The sequence below is a fragment of the Episyrphus balteatus genome, chromosome 4 (assembly GCF_945859705.1).
Source record: "Episyrphus balteatus chromosome 4, idEpiBalt1.1, whole genome shotgun sequence".
Classification (NCBI taxonomy): domain Eukaryota; kingdom Metazoa; phylum Arthropoda; class Insecta; order Diptera; family Syrphidae; genus Episyrphus; species Episyrphus balteatus.
In genome coordinates this window covers 1,872,497-1,896,811 of record NC_079137.1, presented here as the reverse complement: position 1 = coordinate 1,896,811, position 24,315 = coordinate 1,872,497, and the positions used below count along the sequence as shown (strand labels likewise).

The following is a 24,315-nucleotide window of genomic DNA, read 5'->3' as shown; positions in this document are numbered from 1 at the left end:
AATTTCTAAATAATGTAATCTATTTGAAAAAAAAAAAATTGAAAGCAAAAAAGAAAAGAAATAATATAAACGGGATTAAAGTTTAAAGTTATCATTTTAAAAAAAAATTATTTGAATTTAAAATTATTATGAATTTAATTAACGAACAATCAGTGACAACAAGTACTAGTACGAGCAAGGAATTATCTCCATCAGCTCAAGTTCGTCGAGGAGCAAGATCTTCGTCGTCGTTGTTGTCGTTGTCGTCGTCTTTAGAATCGAAATCGGAATCAGAAGTCGTAGTGTCCAACGTAACAACAACAACAACAACATCGGTTGAATATTTAGCTGCTTCTACAGCATCTTCGTTGTCGTCTACGTCGTCGACGTCTTCGTTCGCTTCGTCGTCGTCGTCGTCGTCTTCTACATTTGAATCCGCAGCGTTGACATTCTCGACTTTAGTACGTTCATCATCAGCGGTTGAATCAATTAATAGACAAATTGAGAAAATTTCCAATAAAATAAGTTTTAGTGATGCTGCCGATCAAATCAATTTAATCAGCAGCAAAATGCCAGGAACAACAACAACAATTATAAATGGCATTGTGAAGCCACCATCATCATCATCAACATCATCAGCTGCTAGCAAGTCACTTATCGCAAAGGCAGTTCTACCACCAACAACAATTACAACAACAACAAAAAATGTTAATATCGAAAATGTCAGTAGTTGTTGTGACGTCAGTGATTGTATAAAGAATAAAAATGGCGACTATATTAAAATTGATAATACAACAATAACCACAACAACAACAACAACAAAACCACCCGAGAAAGAACGAAAAATTGGCTGTGAACATTACAAGAGGCGTGCAATGTTTGTGGTATGTGTACATTTTTTGTGTACTGACTCTTATAATATCTGCATTTTCATTTTTTTTTTATAATTATTATTGTTGTATACAATAAATAACCGTTACCTCTAGGCTTAATGATTTATTGATTTAAGTTTATTAAAAACGTTTAGGCGTTTACACCCATTTTAATTTTTTTTTAAACTTTTAAAGTAGTTTCTATTATTTATGTTTGTTTGAGGTAAGAAAAATGAAGGTTTCTTACGCACATGTGTACATGTGTTTATTTTATATTTTGAACCGCATGTTTTATGCTTATTTAACTTACATGCCATGATCTAGTTGCTATGCACAGTGGATCTTTTTTTATTTCTTTTCCGAAAAAAAAGAGTGATATTTCGGTTTCTATTAAATTTTCTCTTATGACCCTATAATCATACAATACGACCAATAGAAGGCAGCCAAAATTAAGCTCTTATACAAAGCGCTCTCCAAAATAGGTACTTTAGCCGAGCTAAAATTTGTTCAAACATTTCATCTGAGTGTTAGAATACTAATTTGTTTTATTCACTTTGCTTTTTAATACTGTAATGTTTAGTTTTATTTTAATTTTGTCTTTGATAATAATTTCAATTTGTTTATATTTAAATATTTATTCAAATAAAATTTTCCTCACTCGATTTCGAACTATCAAACAATAAACATCGTTTTGCTAGATTATCAGGTTATGGGCCCAGGCATCTAATTGGGTTATATAAGTTTTTATTGTTTTTTCAAATTTTCAAATCGAGTCCAAAGAAGATTTTGTTCATTAAAGCGAATATGGAAAATATTTTGATTGGGTATGCGGACTCCGATTGGGCTGGTGATAAGAATGACCGTAAATCAATATCAGGATATGTATTCAAAGTATTTGGTAATACAATAAGTTGGCTATCACAGAAGCAACCAACTGTTAGTCTTTCTTCAACGGAAGCTGAGTATATAGCCTTGGCAAAATGCATCTGTGAAGCAAAATGGCTACGTTGTTTACTTAAAGAAGTTGGTCATTCTTGTAACTCGCCAACGATCATATACGAAGATAATCAATCGTGTATCAAAGTGGCAGAAGAGCCACGTCAACATAAAAGAATGAAGCACATTGATGTGAAATACAATTTTATTCGAGAAGCTATTGCCAACAAAGAAGTCAAGTTAAACTACATCCCAACCAACGATCAAGTTGCAGACATTATGACAAAAGGCCTTGATAGAATATTATTTCAAAAACATCGTGCAAATTTAAATCTTATTTAGTTAATTTTTGTTTTGTTTTGTTGTTTAATTATTTTAAGAATTTGAATTTGAAATGTTAATAGCACAAATTAAGAGGCGGTGTTAGAATACTAATTTGTTTTATTCACTTTGCTTTTTAATACTGTAATGTTTAGTTTTATTTTAATTTTGTCTTTGATAATAATTTCAATTTGTTTATATTTAAATATTTATTCAAATAAAATTTTCCTCACTCGATTTCGAACTATCAAACAATAAACATCGTTTTGCTAGATTATCACTGAGTTGTGCGTTAAAAATCACATCTTTCTTTCCGGATTTTTTATCTGTCGAAATTCGGGTAATGTGAGGCACGCATTGCAATTTTCTTTGGTAATAGCTACTTTTTAATGACAACTGACTTGTTTAAAACCACTGTACTAATTTTTTTCAATGATAAAATTTTATTAACTGGTCCTAAAAAATAAGATTTCACTTCTGATTTTTAAAAACTAGGTTTTTATTTCAAAATATTTTCTAATGCGATCTCTCAATCGGTTGACATCAATCAGTTGATCTACGTACTTGATTTCATGGGAACGCATTTTATTAAATCAGTGGGACCTAACAATTGCCCAAGGCACTCCGCGTTTGATACAACAAAAACATTGCAGTTTAAATTTGGAAGATAGAATATAATGTACTTATACTTGTTATAAGACTATGCACTTTTGACAATTATTTAAAATACAGTAAGCAAAATTCTCAATTAGTTTTCAATAAGTAATTGAACGGATTGGTTGCCAAAAAATATTATCCATCTCGTAAAAAATTAATGTTGTTGGTAGTTTTCTTTTTGTAACTTGAAAAATATGCGTTCTAAAAAATTGTACTAAATGTAAGTCATCTTGTTCGAAATTAAAGCAACCTCATCAGACGAACGGGGAAGCTTTTCTTAAATCGTTCCTAGTACAGATTTGTGTTTCAAGCTAGTTTTAAAGACTCGCCTGATGACTTGACCTGAAAATTCATATTTGTAAAACATAAAGTTTTTTGTTATCTCAATGCATTTTCGAAAATAGTTGTCTTCCAATAGTTGATACCTTTTAACAAATATTTTCTTTTTAGTGACTAATGTTTTAATTACTTTTCTTCCCACTGTGAAACCAATCGAATTCCTACAAAATGTGTCAGAAAAGCTAAGTAGCTTAAAGTCGTAGTTAACTTCTTGTGTGTGTATTTTAGTATTGGAAGCTATAAAATTGCTGCTTTTTTATATAATTTTAAGCCTTCAGTCAATCAACACAAACACCTTTCATAGGAACAAACAAAACCCCAGTCAACGCCACACCAGAAAGTTACATACATGTGCGTAAATAATTTGTTTATACTCCAAACATATGAATTTTGTCAATCATTTTTATCAAAATGATCCACTGTATCTTTTGATAAATCTTGAATTACATTGGTGAAGGTTGTAGTAGTGTATTTTTTTATATTAGAATTAATTAATATTTTATTGATTGATGATGAAACGGGTTTTCGTGTTTCCCTTACGCGAATGTATTAGGTTCCTAAAAATATTTAACAACTTTTTTTTTGTTTCTCAATGGAGACCACATTTTTTTGATGTTTAAAATTTGTTTGCTGGAGGTTTCTAATTAAATTTGTTCGAGTTTTTTTTTTGGAGATGAATAAAAACGTTTGTTAATGAAATTTTCCTACAATATTCTATGAATGTAGGTTTTGAATTGAAGAAGTAAATATTTTTATTATTTAAGTGCAACAAACTAAACTTTCAAATGATTTAAAATATTTTTTTTTTTTTTTTTTTCAAAATCTAAAAGGTGAAAGGCAAAGAAGTCATTAAAATTAATTGTAAAATTTTTCTTTCTTCTAAATTAGACACGATATCATCAAATTAAAGAAATTATCATGAAAAGAACATAAAGAAAAAGACAAAAAAAAAATAATGGTACCACTTTGACAATATTACGAATAGACATTTTTTTAACATTTCACCAGATTTAAAATATTTACATTTTGATGAAATTATAGGCTCAACTATAACTTGAATATTTTTTTAGAAATTACGAAGGTTGGAATTTTTTGTTACACTTTCATCTACGTGTGAGATTTTAAACAAATTGACGCACACACAAACTCGATTTTGTTATTTATTTAGGGATAAGTTTCAGAGTCAACTATTTTTGGTGATAGTTATGCATTTTAAGGTCTCCCAGAAGCAAAAAATGTTTCTCTTTTAAACGTCTATCTATGGTTCCAATTCTGTTGGTTTAAATTTGTTTTTAAATATTTTTGTAGAGGATTCTTAAGAAAAATAACTGAAAAAGTTTTAAGTTAAAAACCTAGATTTATAGCAGATACTACTCGTATCACCAATATCTGCAAGTTTTTAACTGGGTGATAAGAACTGCTTGCATGCCCAATCAAACCATTTGAAAAGTCAATTCTTTTGATTAATTGCTCAAGAATATAACAATTTGCATCAACCGTCAAATTTGTCAGAAAAAATTACTCATACGCCACAGTGACCCCACAGTGAATTAATTTAAAAAAGTGTATCGCTTATAGTTTATTAAAAATGAATTAAGTTGACTATTTTTAACTGATTTCCAGGACTATAGAGTTGCTCTGTGTAGAAGTTTTATATGAAAGAGGTTCTTCTTCTCGGAGTAAATTTTGAAAAAGCTTATTTTTGTGAAAAAAAAACTTCTATGTATGATTTTGATACACACTCTCTATTATTATGACGCCTTTTAAAATGGGAAATCGATCAAATCTCATAAAAATTTTAGGATAATACTATTCGTCGGTGAAACCAGAAAAGTGTGTAACTCCATTTTAGCAAATTTTAAAGGAGAGCAAAAAAAACAAAATCGTTTTGAATTCATTTGTATGAGTTTTCATTTTCTAATTCGCTTATAAAATAAAAACTAGAACTTTAAAGGGATTCTGAGCTTAAGGAACGGTAGATATTAGGTTTGTCTAACAGATGGCATTCAAATCTAATTTTCAGAAAATTTTGAGTTACACACTTTTCTGGTTTCACCGACGTATTTTTGAAATTGGAGTGTGGTTTAATAATTAAAAATAATGTTTTTTTTTATTCAATATTTATTTTAGTTAATATTAATATAAGTTCATTGCAATGTATATATTTCTTTAATAAATAAGATTTTTAATACTAATTTATCTATTTATTTATTAAAAAGAAAAATAAACGTTTTTGCAAAACTCAACAAAAACCTGTATTTGTTGCGTTTTGAAAAAACGCGGTGTTTCGTGTTCAAAATACGGACGAATCTTCCCAAATATTGAAATAGCAATTAAGCCTGTCGATTAGCTGTTTAAGAAAGAACAACTCCTCATTTCCACTTTTTGAAAATTCGACTTTGTATTCAAATGGGAAAGAAAAAACCTTCTCCTGGAAAATTTGAAAAATGCACTTGTTGAGTTTTGAAAAAACGCTCCTCAATTGGGTCTAAAAGGAGTTTGAAATTCAGATGTCAAAAGCATGTACTGACCAGTGTAACAATGGTGTGAATCACCAATTATTCTAAAGAGATATAAATTGTGCAGGTACACCTTCATCATACCTGATACATCAAATCGTGAACATGCCTTAAAGACTTCTGTCTTATGCCTGTAATATGTACCATCTTATCTACAGCCTTAAAAGTTTGCTATGTAATTATACATGTGTGTCACAATTGTCATTACTCCATTTCTATGTTATCTTTTCAAAATAAGTTGACAGTTGACAGATGAATTTATTTCAGATAAATGTGTTTGACAGTAGAATAAGTATGTTTGAGTAATATATTAAAAACACTCTAATTAAATCAAATGCAAACAAACCAAATTACACAAGATCAAGATCTGGATTTAATTGGGTTGAAAGTTTGCCTTCATATGCATTATATACAGATACACATATGTAACATTTGTATATACAAATATTTCACAAGGTTCATTTTTTAAACTCCTACATGTTCACTTTGTTTGATCTTTGTATAACTTTATTTAAACTTATACTTAACATTAATTATTGTCTTTTTTTTTTTGAAGCAAAGAAAATAAAATTCTAAAAATAAATTATTGCGCGCTCTGTTTAAATTGAATTTCAATCAAATTTAGAGTATGTAGAGGTACAATATATAACACCTACATTCATACCTTAAAGTTAATAATAAATTTATTTTCCAAAACTAAGTACATATTTGCTTTTCAATTAAATAAATGTCGACATTAAAAATTATCAAATCAACAAAAAATAGAATTGTATCAGCATTCAGCACCATGAAGAACTTTCGACATATACCAGACTTAGAAGGGGAACGCCGAAAACACTTGCTTTTTTGTTGGTTGGATAAGAAAAAAAAATTATATATAGCTTAAAAGCAAACAGAGCCAAAGTGATTAACGCTGCATATCAAAAATGTTGACTTTTTTATTTGACCGAACTACAAAACGTGCTCGACGAAATTCAAAACAACCTTAACGAGCTCGCATTCCGTGAGAGGGAGTTTTTTTCTTTTTTTTTGTATTTAAATTTTATATTAACTGGTAGCTATGAGTTTTGTTGAAATCGTGATTTACAAGTGCACATATAGCTAGTATCTTTGAGTGATAGCAAATATGTTCATGTAAGAAAGGTTTAAAAGATGAGCGCCCAGCATTCACATGTAGGTATTTTTTAACCCAACTTAAACCATGCTTCAACTTCTTTTCAAACTTGAAACAAATTGCAATTGGTTTTGTTCAATCCAATCCCAATCACTCAGCGTATTTACATGAAAATATCTCTTCCAATTCTATTTAAACTTTCGATTCTGCATGGGAAATAGTAATGCCCTATTAACACACCTGATAACTTGCCAGAGAATAATCTTGCTCATATTCCTTGTCAATTTTTATGACAAGAGCGTTTGACAGTTGCTGTCATATTTTAACTGGCAAGTTTTCGCTCGTGTAAATGGGGCATAAGAGATACATATGTACATTATGACCAAATTTCTAATTTGAGACCCTATCCATCAAAATACAATGAGTTTGACTTTATCTATACCTGCGCAACGTCAAATTTGATGTCAAATATGACATTGTGAGTTGTCAAAATTTCTGTTGACGTATTTTGGACCTTATGTCTAGTCCTTTATCTTCAACTTGAAACATTTTCTTTTAATGGCAATTTAAGTTTGTAAAACAAAGCTATTTGTTAAAAATGCTTAGCATTAAGCTTCTCAAAGACAGACAGATAATTTGAACCATAAAAATATAGAAACATGTTGATGCATTTAAATTTTATTTGGATATCCTCAGGAAAGTCATATAAGGTCTCTTCCCTTTATTTTATAAAATCGAAGACAAAAATGTTGTTTAACGCTAGTGCTTTTTGTTATTTTCCTTCTAAGGTCTAAATGAATTTGTATAAGTTCTTTTTATACACAACTATCCATTTTCAAAAGAAAACCTCCTGCAATACTCCTTGACAAGCATTTTCTTTCGCCTTCGATCATTGACCTCAAAACAGCTTCTCAAGTTGTTCATCCTCTCTTTTTCTTTTACACGAATGATGTTTTTTTTTTTCAAATAGTAGTAGGTATCTACAGACAACGTAGAGAGACTTAACATTTTCAGGAGAAAGCTATATGCACACGGAACAATTGAAAGTAAAACCTTATCTTCCGAATATGCGTTCAAAATTCGCAAAAGATAACCACACACGGATTATTTTAAATTCCAAGCAAAACAAACCAAAAAAAAACAAGTAGATACCTTTATATCAGCACCAATAGAGGCTGAATATTTTTTTTTGCATTTCGATAGCTGATGAAATTATTCGTTCATTCGTATAGCAAACGCACAACGAATAATTTTCAATAAAACGTGATTATTAGATACAAGTTGTAAGTTGCAAAACGTGTATAACCTCATATTAAAAAAAAAAAACGACAGTAAAAGATGGAACTTGATATATGGAATCCAAAAAAAAAAACACAAAATAATTGTATATTTGAAAAATCTAGTTGGATAACAAATTTATATTTACGCCTACCAAAAATTCCAATACAAAATGACATATTGCCGATTTATTATTAAAAGAATCCGAATGATTGCAATAAGTGCTTAAAAATTTATAAAAACCAGGTCAAGAATATAAACGTGACTACGTGCGACCCAGAGTTTGAATTAAATTGTGGCAAGCTATAATAATTTCTTCAATAATTTTACACACTCCCTGTATAGGACAAGTATTGGTTTCATGAAGTTTAAATAAAATTCCAAATTCCTCATTTTATTTTTTTTGTTTAATGAAGAAAGCTTAACTAAGAAGGATCATTGATTAAGGCTTTGTAGGTATAATTTATTGACAGTTTTTTTTTCAGAAAGTGAAAAGTCAACATTTTAAAATTAATTTTATGATACTTGGGAAAATTTAAAATAATGATGCAGAAAGCATTCAAAAACAATTTTTGTATTTTTTTCCGATACCAAATTTCTCTGGTAAGAATAAGTACAAATTTTTGAAGTTATACTTCTTTAGTGCGTTATACAAGTAATATTTATAATTAGGTAAGCGTCCATTTTGAAACTTTACTATGGGTTGTTTTGCTATGTCTACTTCCATTTGACAGGTAAACATTAGGCCTGTTTGTTTTTTTAGTTCTCAACATAAAATAAATTCCAATTAGCAGAGCTTTTCTGGTGTTTAATTGGGCTTTTAAGCCAAACGTCAGTGTCGAAGAAAAAATAAAAAAAAAAACAGTACAAAACTTTTGACATTTCAATTTTGAGGTAAAGTGGCGTGTACTATGCATGTACTCTTTTGTTTTCCTCAGAATTGACTTGATTTGATTGGTTGGTTTTTTCTTGTACTTCTTTTATAAACAGTTATGATAGAAAGGAAAAAGACAAAGACAGATTGCTTAAAAGCCCAATCAATGAGAAAAATATTTCTGTTATTTATCTGTTTGTTTTCAAATGCTTGACTTTACTTTTATTCTCTCTACCGTTAAGTTCTGTCGATGAGATGTGAAGGTTATTTTTGCGAACATACCTTTAATGAAAGCGTTTATATTTCCAATTTTGTAATTGACTGCGCAGCAGTTCATATTTTCAACTCAAGAATTTCTAGACAATAAAATAGGGGTGGTGTTAAAAAATGTTATAGAGTGTGGAATCATAAACAGCAAGTACAATCGACCTAATCATTCATTTTACTATCAATCAGAATTTGTGTAGTGTTCATAAGAAAATGCTATACTCAGTTACAGTTAGTAAGTAGCAATTAAATTGAAGATGTTGCGTGATTCTCAGGGTCTTATAAAGAGTTTTATGTAGAGGAAATACAAAATTACAGGAAAGTACATTTATTGAACCGGATTGAATGTGAACTTGAAAGCAAAAATAAAATAATAGATAAAGATTGCTTAAATTATTTTTTTTTAATAAATTAATGAATCTTTGTTATAGTTTTTTTAAGTTTATGTAATAAGAATATGATTATTCATTCATTTCATGTCTGTGACTTGAAACATGCCAAATAAACAGACACCGTGTAATTTCATTACTGTTAACGCTGGCTCGCAATGCATACGACCCGAAGTGCATTGACCTTTTTTATGATTCTAATAACGATAAATTGTTATATAATATATTATATAATATAATTATGCTATTATTCACACTTTTCTTATACGAGGCTTAAAAATCTTTAGAGATTATGAGAAAAGAACTGTTCGAGACGTTACAACTGCATGAATGCTTTGAATAATTCAAGTAAAATTACCCTTTGAACACATTTTAAATGTCATTGAAACACTTCAAATCCATAGGTATTAGGTTTTTTTGAAAGTTATACTTGTTTTGGCGCATTGTACAGAAGTTTAATTTACATTTGAGCGGCCATTTTTAAATTTTGAAATGATTAATCAGATCGAGCAAAAAGCTAAGCTCTGCTTAAGGAAATTTCCTAATCCGTCAAAGTCAAATGTGACAACCCATATTTTGATGAACCTTATACAAATTGCATAGCTAATACAAGACAGGGTTTTTAATTATTTTTTAATGAATTTATAAGTTAAGTACCTACAGATCTTGACGTTTGAGAGAGATTAATATTGCTGTTTCCTTGAAAACGCCCCATTTACTTAATTTATTTATGCTTTATTAGGTAAGGTGCCTCAACTGTCAAATTCACTTAAATTGGAAGCAGCCGAGACTGCAAGATCATTATTGTCTTTTTTTTTGTATATTCTGTTTGAGTTTAATAAGTTTTTGTAATCCGCTCCTGTGCATAAATAAGTTTTCATATACACCCATAACTATATGGAATGGGTCCGTACTCACGGATTTTTTTTTTTTCTCGATCATCCATGGTCTCGTTTCTCCAGTCCAAAGTAATTCTTTATAGTTTGAAAGTGAAGAGGATTTTCGTGTAGATAAATGCGGTACATCTATATAGTTTGAGCATGCAGGTAGTTTATACTAACATAGCTAACTTTGAATTATGTGGAAATTATTGTATATCTGTGGTTAACTATTTTATATTTGTGTCTTCTTTTTTTGTTGTTTTTTTTTTGGTCACGATATAAGATTTTACAACATCGTAGGATGTTACAAACATGAGGAAAAAATTAACTTTTTGATTGTGAAAGTAAGAAAATTACTATGCTTATAGGTAGATAGTAGTTCATTAAAAAAGAATTACAAATGAGGAGTTTCAGCTTTTCACAAACTAGGAATCGTGGATATTTAATTTCTTTATTCAAATGGAAAATTATCACTGTTGAGTGTTAGTACTTATATAAGTGTTATATGAGTGTTATGAAAGTGAAAAAAAAACAAAATTCTCTTCATATTACTTTGATTGGAAGTACTTCAGTTCTTGGAAGTACTGAGGGAAAAATTGAAAATAGGGGACAAAGAAGTTGTTCACATTGGCTTCAATCTTCCACCTCATTTTGACGTTTCTGTGTTGCTTTTTCACTCGCACTTCGTGGTGAAAGATTTAGATTTAGATTAGGGTGAGAGGTGGGAATAATTTGTCTTATCACTGCGGCCTCTGATGGGCCTATTGTGATTTCCTCTTTTTTAAGGTTAATTAGAAATCCTGAGTTTAGAAAAGTTAATATGTTTTTGGGTGAACTAGCGGCGATAAATTGAATAGTTGTATTTACTTTTCATGAAAACCATATTTTTTTGAAGCATACTACATGTTTGAAAAAAAAAGTACGAGTACTATAACCACTCTTGTGAAAATGTTAGCATCACTTAGCAAAAAGTTGGCCTTAAAAGTAGTTAATAAAGATCGTCATGGCCTTACCATAGTAAGATTGCTTGCACCTTGTGAATAGCTCGGTTCGTGCAAACATTCAATCAAAAAAAGTTTAAAACGTAGAAACTGTCTATTCAGGTATCACTATACACTGAACAGATCAAATTAGTACAAAACAACTTTGCGGCAGGTCTAACTTTTAATTACTGCAACACATTGCCTCAAAATTGGCCACGACAATGAAAAAGTTTTCTCAATGCCTGTCGAACAATTTGAACATATCATTCGGCATCAAATTGTATGTGCATACATGTGGATCTTTAAATTAAAGCAAATAACAAAACCAAAATTGAATATTATTCATTTACTTTACACACTCCAAGTCGATTAACTTAAGTCTTAACGAGTATCAGATAGTCAAGTCAGCACAGAGACGTCAAAATGAGTATGAATTATTTTTAAGCCTTAATTGTGAGGGAGATGGCGATGGCGTCACTGCGAACTGTCAAAAATCTTTTCAACATGTACCTACTTTGTTTTCTGTTTATCATGTCAGAGATTTGTAACGTTAAGGCGTTTAATTCTTTTAAATAGCATTTTAAATGCAAAATACGAGGTTTTTGTGTTTTTCTTTTTCATCATCATATACATATACGTCAACCTTTCATTTGACAGAACTAATATTTGTGCCACACCAAGTTTTGCTTAAATCAATAATAAACTTTCTACAAAAAAAAAATAAACTCAATCGACGACTGCGGAGTGTATCTATGTGCATTGTACATTATCAAGAAAGCAATAAAATCAACAAAAAGTTCAACGAAAAAAAATATCAAATCCAGTTTTAGGCGCATTTCACACTTAAACGATAGATGTTCAATGGCATCACAGCGAATTGCATTCGCTTGGGTCAACAGGTTCGCCTTGATCCAGCAGAGCTTAAGCTAAGCCAAAAGCATAGAAATTGCACTTTTCAAGGATGGCTACTGATTTTTCTTATTTTCTTTTTTTTTTCTGACTGTTTGATCGATTTTTTGTTTAAGATTTTTTTATTTTTAGTCGTGATGATCGATTTTTACTCCAGTTTTAATTATTATTTTTATGTTAATTAAATTGTTTGATTTTAGAATGTACACACAATTATTTTTAACTTGTGGTTAAATTTGTTATTTTTTTTTTTATATTTTTGTCATTTTGTTCGAAAATAAATTTATGAGATGTTAAACAAGTTTGAAGTCCATTAAATATTTAATAATTTTTAATCGATAGTTAGATCATAATGTTAAAATAAAAACAGATATAGCTTTTTTTTTGTTCTATTCACTATCCCATTTAAATAAAAAAAAAAAACATAATGCGATTAATTAATATTTTTTGTTTGTCTTTAAGTGTGCTCATCTGTCAAAATTAAAGAAAATTGATGATGGCAGTGTCATTTTCTTAATGATTTAATCTATCAATTAAAAAAGAGTAAAGACATCAAGTTAGCACCCATCTTCGCTTGCCTTTAAATAAATCACAGAAATAATGATTTACTTGTGATGTTTTTTAAAGGCCATCATTAAAAAGAATATCCTTCTTTATAACTTGTGATTCCTCAGAAAAAAAACCATCAATTTAAATAAAAATCTCGTGCTTTCAACCAAACCATCAGTACACATATTATAAAGAAGCGTGACATGGGCCATTGCAAAAGATACAAGGAAAAAAATTATATTTTTTTAATTCAAATTGAAAATCCCAATTGAATGCAGAACCTTATCATTTTTTTTAATCAATGTGTGAATTTTATAGTAACGAAATGGAAACAAACTGAGGAGAACAATAATAAATTATTGATCAATTTGTTTAGCCCTTTTTTATTAATTGTCATAGTGGAAGTTATACTACATAGATTCTAAAAAAGAATTTATCGGATGGTAGATTTGAGAAAAATTTATCGTTTATCGAAGTGTTGTATTGAAGGTCAAAAGTATTATGGCAGATGTCCTTCATTTTATTTATTTAAATTACAGGTTATGCTAAACTAATAGGGGGGTTCACATTGACCAACTTACCGGACAGACCGGTTGTCATTTGGCCTGATGGCCGAATTATATTTTTCGTTCACACTCATCAGACAATTTTCATCAAAACCCATTTTTCAGCTTATTTTTAATGTATCTTTTGTCTATTCTGCTCTCAAATTAAAGAGAATTGATTATCACTGTCTGCCGGACAGACATGTCGTTTAATTGACTAACATGTCCGTCCGACCACCAAAAAATCAAAATTTTTTGAAAACCATCCGGCAAACCGGACAGTCCGTCGGATGGGTGTTCACATTATCAAAACAGCATCAGATCAGACCAAATGGCGGCTGGTCTGTCCGGTAAGTTGGTCAATGTGAACCCCCCTAATATACATAGTTAAATGTTATAGTGCAGCTTGAACTTATTTGTGAGAATTTCAAACCAACAGGTTGCATGACTCAACAAGAATCCAAAAAGACTGATAAGCAACTCTGACGTTGCATAAGTGACAACTTGTGAGTACTTTTGACATATTCTGACAATTTTTATTTTCGTCGTATAAAGGATCTGCCATTTTTTTAAATAATGGCAAGGTGCCATATTGGTAGTATTGTGACAAAGGCATTTGACAGTTGTGTGACAAAATAACTGGCAAGTTGTAAGTCAAATAAATGGAGCATAACGTCGATTGCGCCTGACAGCTTCATAGACGATGTTCCTATTGGACTTATTCTGGCTTATTTTAACGTCGCTATTTGTTTTCTCAATCGCTTTTCATAGTCAGAAAGAGAAAGAAAAGTGAATCAGGATATTTTAAAGATCTTTTGCTTATTTTACGTTTTGACATTTGAGGTGTGTTTCTTTTTGGACAAAAATATGATCTGTCAAATTTAAAAGAGTGAGAATGAAATCCTTTTAGAAAAAAAAAAAAAATTGTGCGAAAGTGCTCAAACGCTTTGAAGACAAAAATTGTTTTTTATTTTAATATATACAAAACAGGTACTTTGTGAATGTTTATGTGTACATATTTGTATTTGTAGCAAATAATTTTTTTTCTTATTTAAGTATTAGTAAAAAGTATAACATTATTTCTTTTTTTTTTACTTAGACTCCCTGCTGCAACAAATTTTACAAATGTCGATATTGTCATGATGAAAAAGAAACCCACCATTTTGACAGAAAAACATTGACAGAATTGATTTGCGTGGAATGCAACACGAGGCAGAAAGTCCAAGAACAATGTGAAAAATGTGGTGTTCGATTTGGAAAGGTGATAAAATTCTAAAATCGATGTAAACTCTTGGCTTATTATGGAATTCGAATACAGCGAGTTTTTTTTCGATTCGATGACTGTAGATATAGACTGCTTCAAATTCCATAATAAAGCAAAACAATCTTAACTGTTAAAGAATTGATATTTTTGTATCTTTGTAGTACACCTGCCTTATATGTAATCTTTTTGATGATGAAGACAAAAATCAATACCACTGTAATGGTTGCGGTATATGTCGAATTGGCGGTCGGGATAATTTCTTCCATTGTGAGGTTTGCAATATGTGCCTGCCTATTGAACTGAAAATCGAAGGACATAGAGTATGTGTTTCCAAATTCCGCTGGAGCGGTTTTGTTTTTTTAGTAAAAACTAAAATCTTATAGAATATTTTTAGTGTGTGGAGAATATATCGCGATCGAATTGTCCAGTTTGTTTAGGTGCCATTCATACGTCACGAATACCTTGCCATATTCCTGATTGTGGTCATTTACTGCACAAAATGTGTTTTGATCAGCTACTTGCGTCTGGACATTATGTTTGTCCAACATGTCAGACATCGCTGCTGGATATGTCGAAAATGTGGGAGTATTTAGATACCCAGGCTTTACTAATGACCATGCCAAAGAAGTATGAAAACCAAAGGGTTTATATATTTTGTAATGATTGTCATGACGTAAGAAATGTTATTTTTATTGCATATAATTTACTTTTTAAGTTTTTATTTTCATTTAATAGACTTGCAAAACAAAATTTCACTTTGTGGGTTTGAAATGCATCCACTGTGGCGGCTACAATACAACGCAAGATGTCAAAAGAAGAATGTCATGGGCGAATGTTGGTAAGCTGTCACAAAATTGACATTTCTTTAATCAGAAAAGATTTGCATTGTTAAATATTCTATTGTTTTAAAGTTAAACTCAATGTTAATGTTAATATTTTTTTTTTTTGTTTTTCTTAATCTCTTCAGATAGTTCAACATCAGCCTGACATTTGTTTAGCTTCCTGAATTTAGGAAAACCTTTTATTCTATTGCATACATTCAATCGTTTTGAGAGTTTGAATTGCAATTATAAAGTTTAAATGAATCTTTTTAACGAATCTATCGCATGCTTGTGTATTAAGTTTTAAGTATAAACATGTACCACTTTAAATTTTAATGCTAAAATCCTGTAAGCAGAGACCTCAGTATCGTAAAAAAAATCATTGTAGCTATAAAAAGTTATATTATAATTATTTCATAGATAATAAAACAACAAGTGAAACTATTATTATTATTTAAAATACAATACAAAGTAATTTTATAGTTTTAACTAATAAAAGAAAAATACACAAACAACAAAAATATGTAACTTTGTTTTATTTTATTTTTTTTTTTTAATGTTGCGCATACACCACAGTGTCCCATACCAAGTAAGTATTTGAAAGTGATTAAAAGGATTGATGTTTGACATTTTTCATCAAAAATTACTTATTTCATGTAGGTATGCATTTTTTTATAGTTCGCATAAAAATGAACGGACCTTTTCTATCAAAAGCAATTCTCATACATATTTTTGAGAAGGTATTCCAAAATCTCCGAAGTTGACACGGAAATTTCTAACGAAAGAATATAATTGTCTAGTTTGTCAAAATACAAAAATTAATTAGGTATCAAATAAAATAAAAAAAAGCATCAAAATATGTTTTTAGAGCAGAAAATCAAAATAAAAATTAAAAAAAAAAACACTTGGAGGAAGAAAAACTACCAGTGCGTGAAATATGATTGAAAACTCTCCAAATAATCTAAGACAGGTAATGCCGAGTTTTCACGGGTCGATTTTTGTCGTGCTGTGAAGCTTTTTGGCGTCAGTGTGAACGTAAGCCGGCTAGAATCGACTCGTGAAAAGTCAGCATAAGCATTTCTTTCGTCCAGCTGCGTAATGTTAAACGAAATGCATAAGGAAATCTCTCATTTACGATTTCGTTGTGGTATTTCCTATTTTTGTACCCGTTGAAACGAAACGAAAATTTTTCTAAGTCTCAAAAAAAAATTACCTGTGCCTTCGTTCTGTAACTCTCGCATCGAGAAATTTCTCGCACGAAACACGCAAATCGGAACAAAAATTATGTGAATCGACACAAAAATCATTTTCTCACATTCGTTTGTTTCTATAAACAAATTTTTCTCGCCTTGAAACATTTCTGAATCAAAATGCTTGACAGACTGGAAAAATGTGAATAAAACTGTTTCTGTAAGAAAATTATCGAGATATTTTCTCGATTGAACTGCCAAAATTACTCACAAGCAAAAAGGATGCGAGAAAGTAAGATATTTGAAAAAAATTTGATAATCTTGCATAAAATGTGAGATGTGTTAAAAGTAAAAGTGTTCACGGTAATTTATTTTTGTATCACTTAAATTTTTAAAATAAAAAAAAGAATATTAAAGAAAAAAAAAGAAAAAAATACATGCCCTAACTGTGACTTGAACTTGGTACCCTCCACTCGCTGACCGACTGCTCTACCTTCGGACTAACGAGCCTTGAAATATTTATTGTAAAACTATGTCTATATGACCTTTGATGGCCAAAGGTACAAATATTTTCCCTTTTTTTGACAGTTTCCAATAATTCCAATGGAATAAAAAATTTACAGGGTTGCTTCGCACATCGAGATACAGACACAGGTTATTTTTCCAAATAGAGAAACGTATGGAATTTTTGTTTTAAAATTTTTCGATGCGAGAAGTTCTCGACTAAGTTACAGAACGTAGGCACTGGACAGTTAAAAATATGAGTGACAAACAATTTACAATTTACTCGCCAAACATTAGCCCTGTTCCATTGGAGGTGGTAGTTTACTACTAGTAGATGTTTTGGTTAATCTAGTACTATCATCTACTCATGCTCTTCTTCCCGAGCAGATACGATTTGTATTGAATTCGTTGAAAGTGCATTCCATTGAAAATCGCTAGTTAAATACTAGTAGTACTTCGCCACCTCCCAAAGGTACAGAGCTATTCTAGCACAGGTAAGAATTTTGTAACGAAATCTTGAACGAAATTTATTTTTGTATTGGTTTTGTTTTAAAACTTATTTTCTCATGTTTTTTCTTGAATTTTTTTTTTGTAGGTAATTACAAAAATATACGATGGTACGCAGCTGTTGACTTTGGCAAAAAAGAATAATTTTTTTTCTCGCCAGTGTTGTTTAATGTAAACGTGGTCTAAGACCAAAGCTACCTTGACGACCTCTACATTTCACATTTCATAACAAAAATGAAAAAAAAAAAAACAAGCTTGACAGCACAAACGTCACTTTCTGCAGACTGCAAAAAAGTTGATGGTTGATTTTCTTTTTGTTTGTTAGCGAAATATCAAGGCGGCGTTTTTTACGCAAATTAAAAATCACAAATTTGGCCCGAAAAAATTATTAAAAATTATATTTAAATAAAATCCTTGCACAAACAATCAAAATGTCTGACAACGATGATGATTTTATGTGCGAAGATGATGAAGATTATGGATTGGTAAGTAGAAGTGCCTTGTGATCGTTGTACTGGCAACAAAAAAAAGGTACAAAAAAAAAAACTCAAAATTTGTCTTTTTCTGTCCCAAGGAATATTCCGAGGATAGCAACTCAGAACCTGATGTAGATCTTGAGAATCAATATTATAATAGCAAAGCTTTAAAAGAAGATGAACCAAAAGCTGCTTTGGCATCGTTTCAAAAAGTTCTAGATCTCGAGAATGGTGAAAAAGGTGAATGGGGTTTTAAGGCGCTCAAACAAATGATTAAGATTAATTTTAAATTGGTAATATCCAAATGTCCATTTAGCTTATTGTTATTTAAAAATTATATTTGATTTTTCATAGAACAATTATGAGGAAATGATGGTGCGCTACAAGCAACTCCTTACGTACATTAAAAGTGCCGTCACCCGCAACCATTCGGAGAAATCGATCAACTCAATCCTCGACTATATATCCACATCAAAAAATGTAAGTTTTAATATCAATTTCTATTAAAAATTGAATCAAATATAAGTACTGAGATCCTTGAGCTTCCAATTAGTTTGTAATAATTTTTGTTTCTTCACTTGTAACATATAGCATTCGCACTTTTATTTAAACTAAACACAAATTATTTAACCTTTTCACAAATATATTTAACCTTTTAGCAAATATATTTCACCTTTTAGCAAATATAATTAAACTAAAAGCAAATCAATTAAACCCAAAAGCAAATATAATTAAACTAAAGCAAACTATTTAAACTTTTAGCAAATCTTTTTAAACTAAACGCAAACTGATTAAACCTTTTCTAGAAAAAGCTTTTGGTATCGAGCTATGAAGAAGGGATTAGGATTTAGAAGCTGTCCGTAGCTCAAAAATCAACGAAACACCCCAAAAGCCACAATAAGACCCTATAAACAAAATGTGCATTTCAGTTAATAGAGAAAAATCTAACAAAAAAGAAACTTGACCTAGGATTTGATGCAGTTTTGAAGAGAGGTTTATTTTGAGAATAAATCTCAGTTTACGTAATTTTTTGTTGGGTGGGACATCCGCTATTTAAAAAATCGCATTACTCTCAATATTTCGAAAACGACTTGTGGCACAGGAAATTTGCTGATTTTTTTGGTTTGAAAATACAATTATCTTTTTTCTCCCATATCTCATTTCCTTATGCGAGCCATACTTTCTGAGTTACATCGCAGTAAAACCTGTGTTTTTTAATGTTTTTTATTTCCGAAAAATTTATGTTGGAAAAAATTAAAAGTAACATTCTCCAACTCTTAAAGTATAGCTTATTATAGAAAAGACACTTCCTTTAATCAAAACATACGCACGGCAAGTTCTAAGTAAGATTAACATGGAACATAAATTGGTTGCAGTTATTGAAGTTAAATTGATAAAAGTAGAATGTCCTAGCAATGTTATTGACATTATTCTACTTATTCCAATTTCCAATGTCAGCAAACGGGCTAACGTTATTAAAAAAAACATTATCACTATCATTTTTTATTTTAAATGTGAAATAAATTTGTGTTTTGGTTAAATAGATTTGCTAAAAGTTTAAATAGTTTGCTTTAGTTTAATTATATTTGCTCTTGGGTTTAATTGATTTGCTTTTAGTTTAATTATATTTGCTAAAAGGTGAAATATATTTGCTAAAAGGTGAAACATATTTGTTAAAAGGTGAAACTAATTTGTTTAATTTCAAAGCTCAAAGAAACTAATTTGTGTTAAGGTTAATTAAAAGTGCGAATGCTATAAACAGATTACAGAATATTAACATAGTCCTAGAATACTAACTTCTTATTCGATCAAGCTTTGTTAGGTACTCCTATCATGTCTTTATCTGAAGTTTCATCACTTCACTCTCATTCGTTTTGTTCCTTGTCTAACATTATGAAGCGTATGTAAGTGCTGAGCAATTAAGTGCCGGCATCTACTTTTACGTGATGGTTAATGTCATCACAAGATGCCTCACTGTTATTAAATAGAAGGTCCAAAATATTTTAACTTTATATCTATCGTATGCTCGTAATCAACAAATAAAATGTAAATCCATTGAGGAAACACGATGTTTCAAACCCGTATTCTTTTGTTTTTTTGTTGGTTGGAAGGCCATAAAAATCCACTTATAGATCTTCATAGTTTGTAATAAGGATGCATGAATTTGGACATCCGCCTGCGCATCGGCAATAATCAATGTGGATTTTCACGATTAAAATTGGGTGGAGTCGAATGGCGCGTACCAATAAGAGTCACATCGAGTAATGGTCTGTGACCGATTCTTTTAGGCAAAACACGGAAAAAATGCAAAAAGCCTTAATTTTAATAGAGATCTTTTTTTCTTTCCGGAAAAAAAGCCTATTTGGAGGAAAACCCTCTTCATTGAGAATACTTTAAAAAATTCTACCCACTCCACAAGGCAGTGTTCCTAGTGAACAATTATTTAGTAGTGCGGACTTAACCCTTTCGAACCCAAGCTATGAAAATTAATATTAAAAAATGTTTTTTTCTGTATTATCGGGTCAAAAACATCACAACTAAGAAATATGAATAGCAAAAAGTTATTTTCCAAAATTATAAATAGCAAAACTAATGTGTTTTTCTCATGTTACATGTAAGTAACATGCACTGCCTATGACCACCAAAAAACGTCGGAGAACTGTGAAAATAACTTTTTATGAAACTATAATGTATGCTACTTCTTCTAAGCAAAAAAAACAAAACACTTTCTGCATTAACATTTTTTATATATTTTTTTTCAAAATTATGACCATATATAAAAAAAATGTGAATTTCAGTCCCTGTTTCGATAAAAAAAAAATTAAAGGTATGATATTTGACTAACTTTTTAGGCTATTATCTTTCAATTAAGCCATCGTAACCTAAAAAATTGTTTAATTTAATATTTTTTACGAATTTAAAAAAAAAAAATTACATGAGAGTAACGCTGGGTCGGAAAGGGTTAATTAATTAACCTCTGTGTAACCGATTTGATGCAGAGAAGGTGGGGCGGTATTACTTTTTATTAAGTCTAATGCAACTATTTTCAATTTCTCTTATTAAATACAAATAATAAAAATGTCATTAATAACTGTATCATTATTTTAATTCATTTTGTATATAAGGTCTAAAACATCCGCATCTGCAGATGTTAACTTTCAAAAATCCGCATTCGCATCCTCCGATGTGAAAAAAAAACCATATCCGCAACATCCCTAGTGTTTAACATCCAGTAAATCTAAAGGTAGTTATGTAGTTTCGTGTATTACCTATTCCCTTATGGATCTCACCCACTGATAAGCTCTCCAATTTTTTCCAGAATTCAGATCGTATTTTGTCCAATCGTTTTTTCTTTCTTGAAGTTTTTCACTGAAACACTAACTTTTTCGACTGTGGAACATATATCCTAGGAAATTGGTCATTTAAAAATTCTTCACAATATTGTCAAGAACTGTGAAGAAATTTGTCGTCATCCGCTAGCAGTTGGCTTTTTCTACTTTGCTTTATGTCTGTCTTGAGTCCACTTAGAGCCGTGCTTTTTCACCTACATATACTACGAAAAAGGTAGTTTGACCAAATTTTGTTGGGGCTTTTTTTAATCGCTTTACCAACATGTGTCTTTGTCAAGATTGTAGTTTCCTTTAGAAGTTACAAATCGTGAGTTCACTTTCATTAAGAAATTCCTTTGCTAGTTGTACCATTTCACTTCACCGTTACTTTGCTTTTACTAACTTACGGTTACAAGCACCTTACGGCGGCCCTACTTTCCATTGTGGATTTGGGCCTCAACCAACCACCTGTTCAAATCACCTCTCTCTACCCTTAATGCCATCCCTGTAGGGTGAACCCGAAACTTTTCTAGGCCGGAGTATTGTTCTGTGGTACTAAGCAAAAAGGACGTATGCGCCTAAAATCGAAAATTGAGTTATTTTACATCCTGAAATAATGCCTCATTTATATGTTAACTAAAAACAGCGCATTTCCAATTCCAAGTGTCTCAAAATAGTCAATGAAGATGAGCACAACGATATGACTCTTCTGTATTCTTAATAGAAAAATGCACTAATTTCTAACTCTAAAAATTTAAAAAAAAATTAGATACGCACTTGGGAAGCTAGAGCAATATATAACTATTGTGTAAACTAAAAAACATAAATTTCCTAATACAAGTTACTTAAAATCATTTTTGAAATTGAGCACATTTACAATTCTCAACCCTTTCCTTTTTGAGTAAAATGCATTTATCTCACAAATACAAAAATAGATATACGCCCTTTTTGCTTAGCACGGCAGTGTTGTCTACTTGCTCTAAATTAAAAGATATTGTATCTTACTGAATAATTATAACTGATTTCACTCTTGTAATCTTACCCGTTATTTAGCCCGTTGCTTATATATGATTCTTTGTCTATGTTCAGAACGTCTTCCACGTTCTTCGAACTCCAAGTCATAAAAAGAGTAAGCAATGATGGCGTTACCAACCTACAATTATGTTTAAAAAAAAAGTCAAGATTTACTAAACCAGTGTTTTCGAGAGCGTTTATGAGCCTCTTTACCAAAAAATGTTGGTAAACAAGATATTTATAATTTTCTTCGCCTTTTTGAGCATCTTGTATGTAAATGACTATAACATTCCTTCTAACACCAATCCTTTTTGCAGATGGAACTTCTTCAAAATTTCTACGAGACAACATTGGATGCTTTGAAAGATGCAAAAAATGATCGCCTGTGGTTCAAGACAAACACTAAACTGGGAAAACTCTACTTTGATCGCAATGAATTTGGTAAATTACAAAAAATCCTCAAACAACTTCATCAATCTTGTCAGGTACGTAACCAAATCCCTTTATGGCAACAGCGAATATAAAAAATGCTTTGAATTTCTTTTAGACGGATGATGGTGAAGATGATCTAAAGAAAGGTACCCAACTACTTGAGATTTATGCTTTGGAAATTCAAATGTACACCGTGCAAAAGAATAACAAGAAACTTAAAGCTCTCTACGAACAATCTTTGCACATCAAATCGGCCATACCGCATCCATTGATTATGGGAGTAATTCGAGAATGCGGCGGCAAGATGCATTTGCGAGAGGGTGAATTCGAAAAGGCGCACACAGATTTCTTTGAGGCATTCAAAAATTATGATGAATCCGGTTCGCCCAGAAGGACTACCTGTCTCAAATATCTTGTCTTGGCTAATATGTGAGTTTATTTTGTTTGGTTTTCTCATAATTCTTTATAAACTTTTCTTCTTTATTTGCGTAGGTTAATGAAATCGGGAATAAATCCATTCGACTCACAAGAAGCTAAACCTTATAAAAATGATCCTGAAATTCTAGCAATGACTAATTTGGTTGTTTCGTATCAAAATAACGACATTAATGAATTTGAATCCATTCTTAGAATCAATCGCAATAATATTATGGCTGATCCATTTATTCGAGAGCATATTGAAGATCTTCTGCGCAACATACGAACACAGGTGCTGATTAAATTGATTCGACCATACAAAAATATTGCAATACCATTTATTGCCAATGCTCTAAATATTGAACCAGCTGAAGTGGAAAGTTTATTGGTATCATGTATTTTGGATAAGTAAGTTGTTTTTTTTTTTCTTTCTTTTGATTTTTTTGATACAAATTATTATTTTTGTCGTTTTCTTAGTACAATTCAAGGTAGAATCGATCAAGTTAATCAGGTACTTCAATTAGATAAGGAGAACAGTTGTGCAGCCCGCTATAATGCCAAGGATAAATGGTCGAATCAAATTCAATCTTTGCAATTGGCTGTCATTAATAAAATGGCTTAAAGCTATACATGCTATACATTTTATATAAAAAAAGAAATATTAATGCAAAAATTTAGCTTTTATGCTATTTCATACGATCCATAAAATAATTTGAATCCTACCAACAAAATTTTAAATTTTATTTGAATATTGAAACATGAGATTGATAACTTAAATAAAATAAAATCAGAAGAGATATTGGAATTTGTGATATCTTCATGGAAACAAAGCTCAGTCAATTTAGCAAAGAAAATGCTCATGAAATTGCATTTTTTTTTTGATTTAAGAAAAACGTAAAAGTAATATTTAAAAATCCAAACTCATCAAATTAAGGAAGTATGTAATTTA

The 24,315-nt window shown here is 30.5% G+C and overlaps 2 protein-coding genes across 2 annotated transcripts; both read left to right on the top strand.

Moving 5' to 3' along the window:
- The first annotated feature begins 116 nt into the window (after window positions 1-116).
- Window positions 117-15,794, top strand: LOC129918578 (uncharacterized). Its single transcript, XM_055999194.1, has 6 exons — window positions 117-863; window positions 14,512-14,673; window positions 14,838-14,996; window positions 15,071-15,349; window positions 15,412-15,514; window positions 15,644-15,794. The coding sequence occupies exons 1-6, from the start codon at window positions 129-131 to the stop codon at window positions 15,661-15,663; spliced, it is 1,458 nt and encodes a 485-aa protein (XP_055855169.1). The 5' UTR covers window positions 117-128; the 3' UTR covers window positions 15,664-15,794.
- Window positions 15,795-17,973: 2,179 nt separating this feature from the next.
- Window positions 17,974-24,171, top strand: LOC129919553 (COP9 signalosome complex subunit 2). Its single transcript, XM_056000472.1, has 7 exons — window positions 17,974-18,183; window positions 18,273-18,467; window positions 18,529-18,654; window positions 22,835-23,002; window positions 23,065-23,378; window positions 23,442-23,774; window positions 23,844-24,171. The coding sequence occupies exons 1-7, from the start codon at window positions 18,130-18,132 to the stop codon at window positions 23,986-23,988; spliced, it is 1,335 nt and encodes a 444-aa protein (XP_055856447.1). The 5' UTR covers window positions 17,974-18,129; the 3' UTR covers window positions 23,989-24,171.
- The last annotated feature ends 144 nt before the right edge of the window (window positions 24,172-24,315 follow it).

What these genes read in the sequence shown, in the direction of transcription:
- LOC129918578 (XM_055999194.1), top strand. Translation starts at nt 129, where the DNA reads ATGAATTTAATTAACGAACAATCAGTGACAACAAGTACTAGTACGAGC. An exon ending in GTGGTGTTCGATTTGGAAAG is followed by an intron (nt 14,674 to 14,837) that starts GTGATAAAATTC and finishes GTATCTTTGTAG; the next exon opens with TACACCTGCCTTATATGTAA. An exon ending in TGAAAATCGAAGGACATAGA is followed by an intron (nt 14,997 to 15,070) that starts GTATGTGTTTCC and finishes GAATATTTTTAG; the next exon opens with TGTGTGGAGAATATATCGCG.
- LOC129919553 (XM_056000472.1), top strand. Translation starts at nt 18,130, where the DNA reads ATGTCTGACAACGATGATGATTTTATGTGCGAAGATGATGAAGATTAT. An exon ending in ATATATCCACATCAAAAAAT is followed by an intron (nt 18,655 to 22,834) that starts GTAAGTTTTAAT and finishes TCCTTTTTGCAG; the next exon opens with ATGGAACTTCTTCAAAATTT. An exon ending in TATCTTGTCTTGGCTAATAT is followed by an intron (nt 23,379 to 23,441) that starts GTGAGTTTATTT and finishes TTATTTGCGTAG; the next exon opens with GTTAATGAAATCGGGAATAA.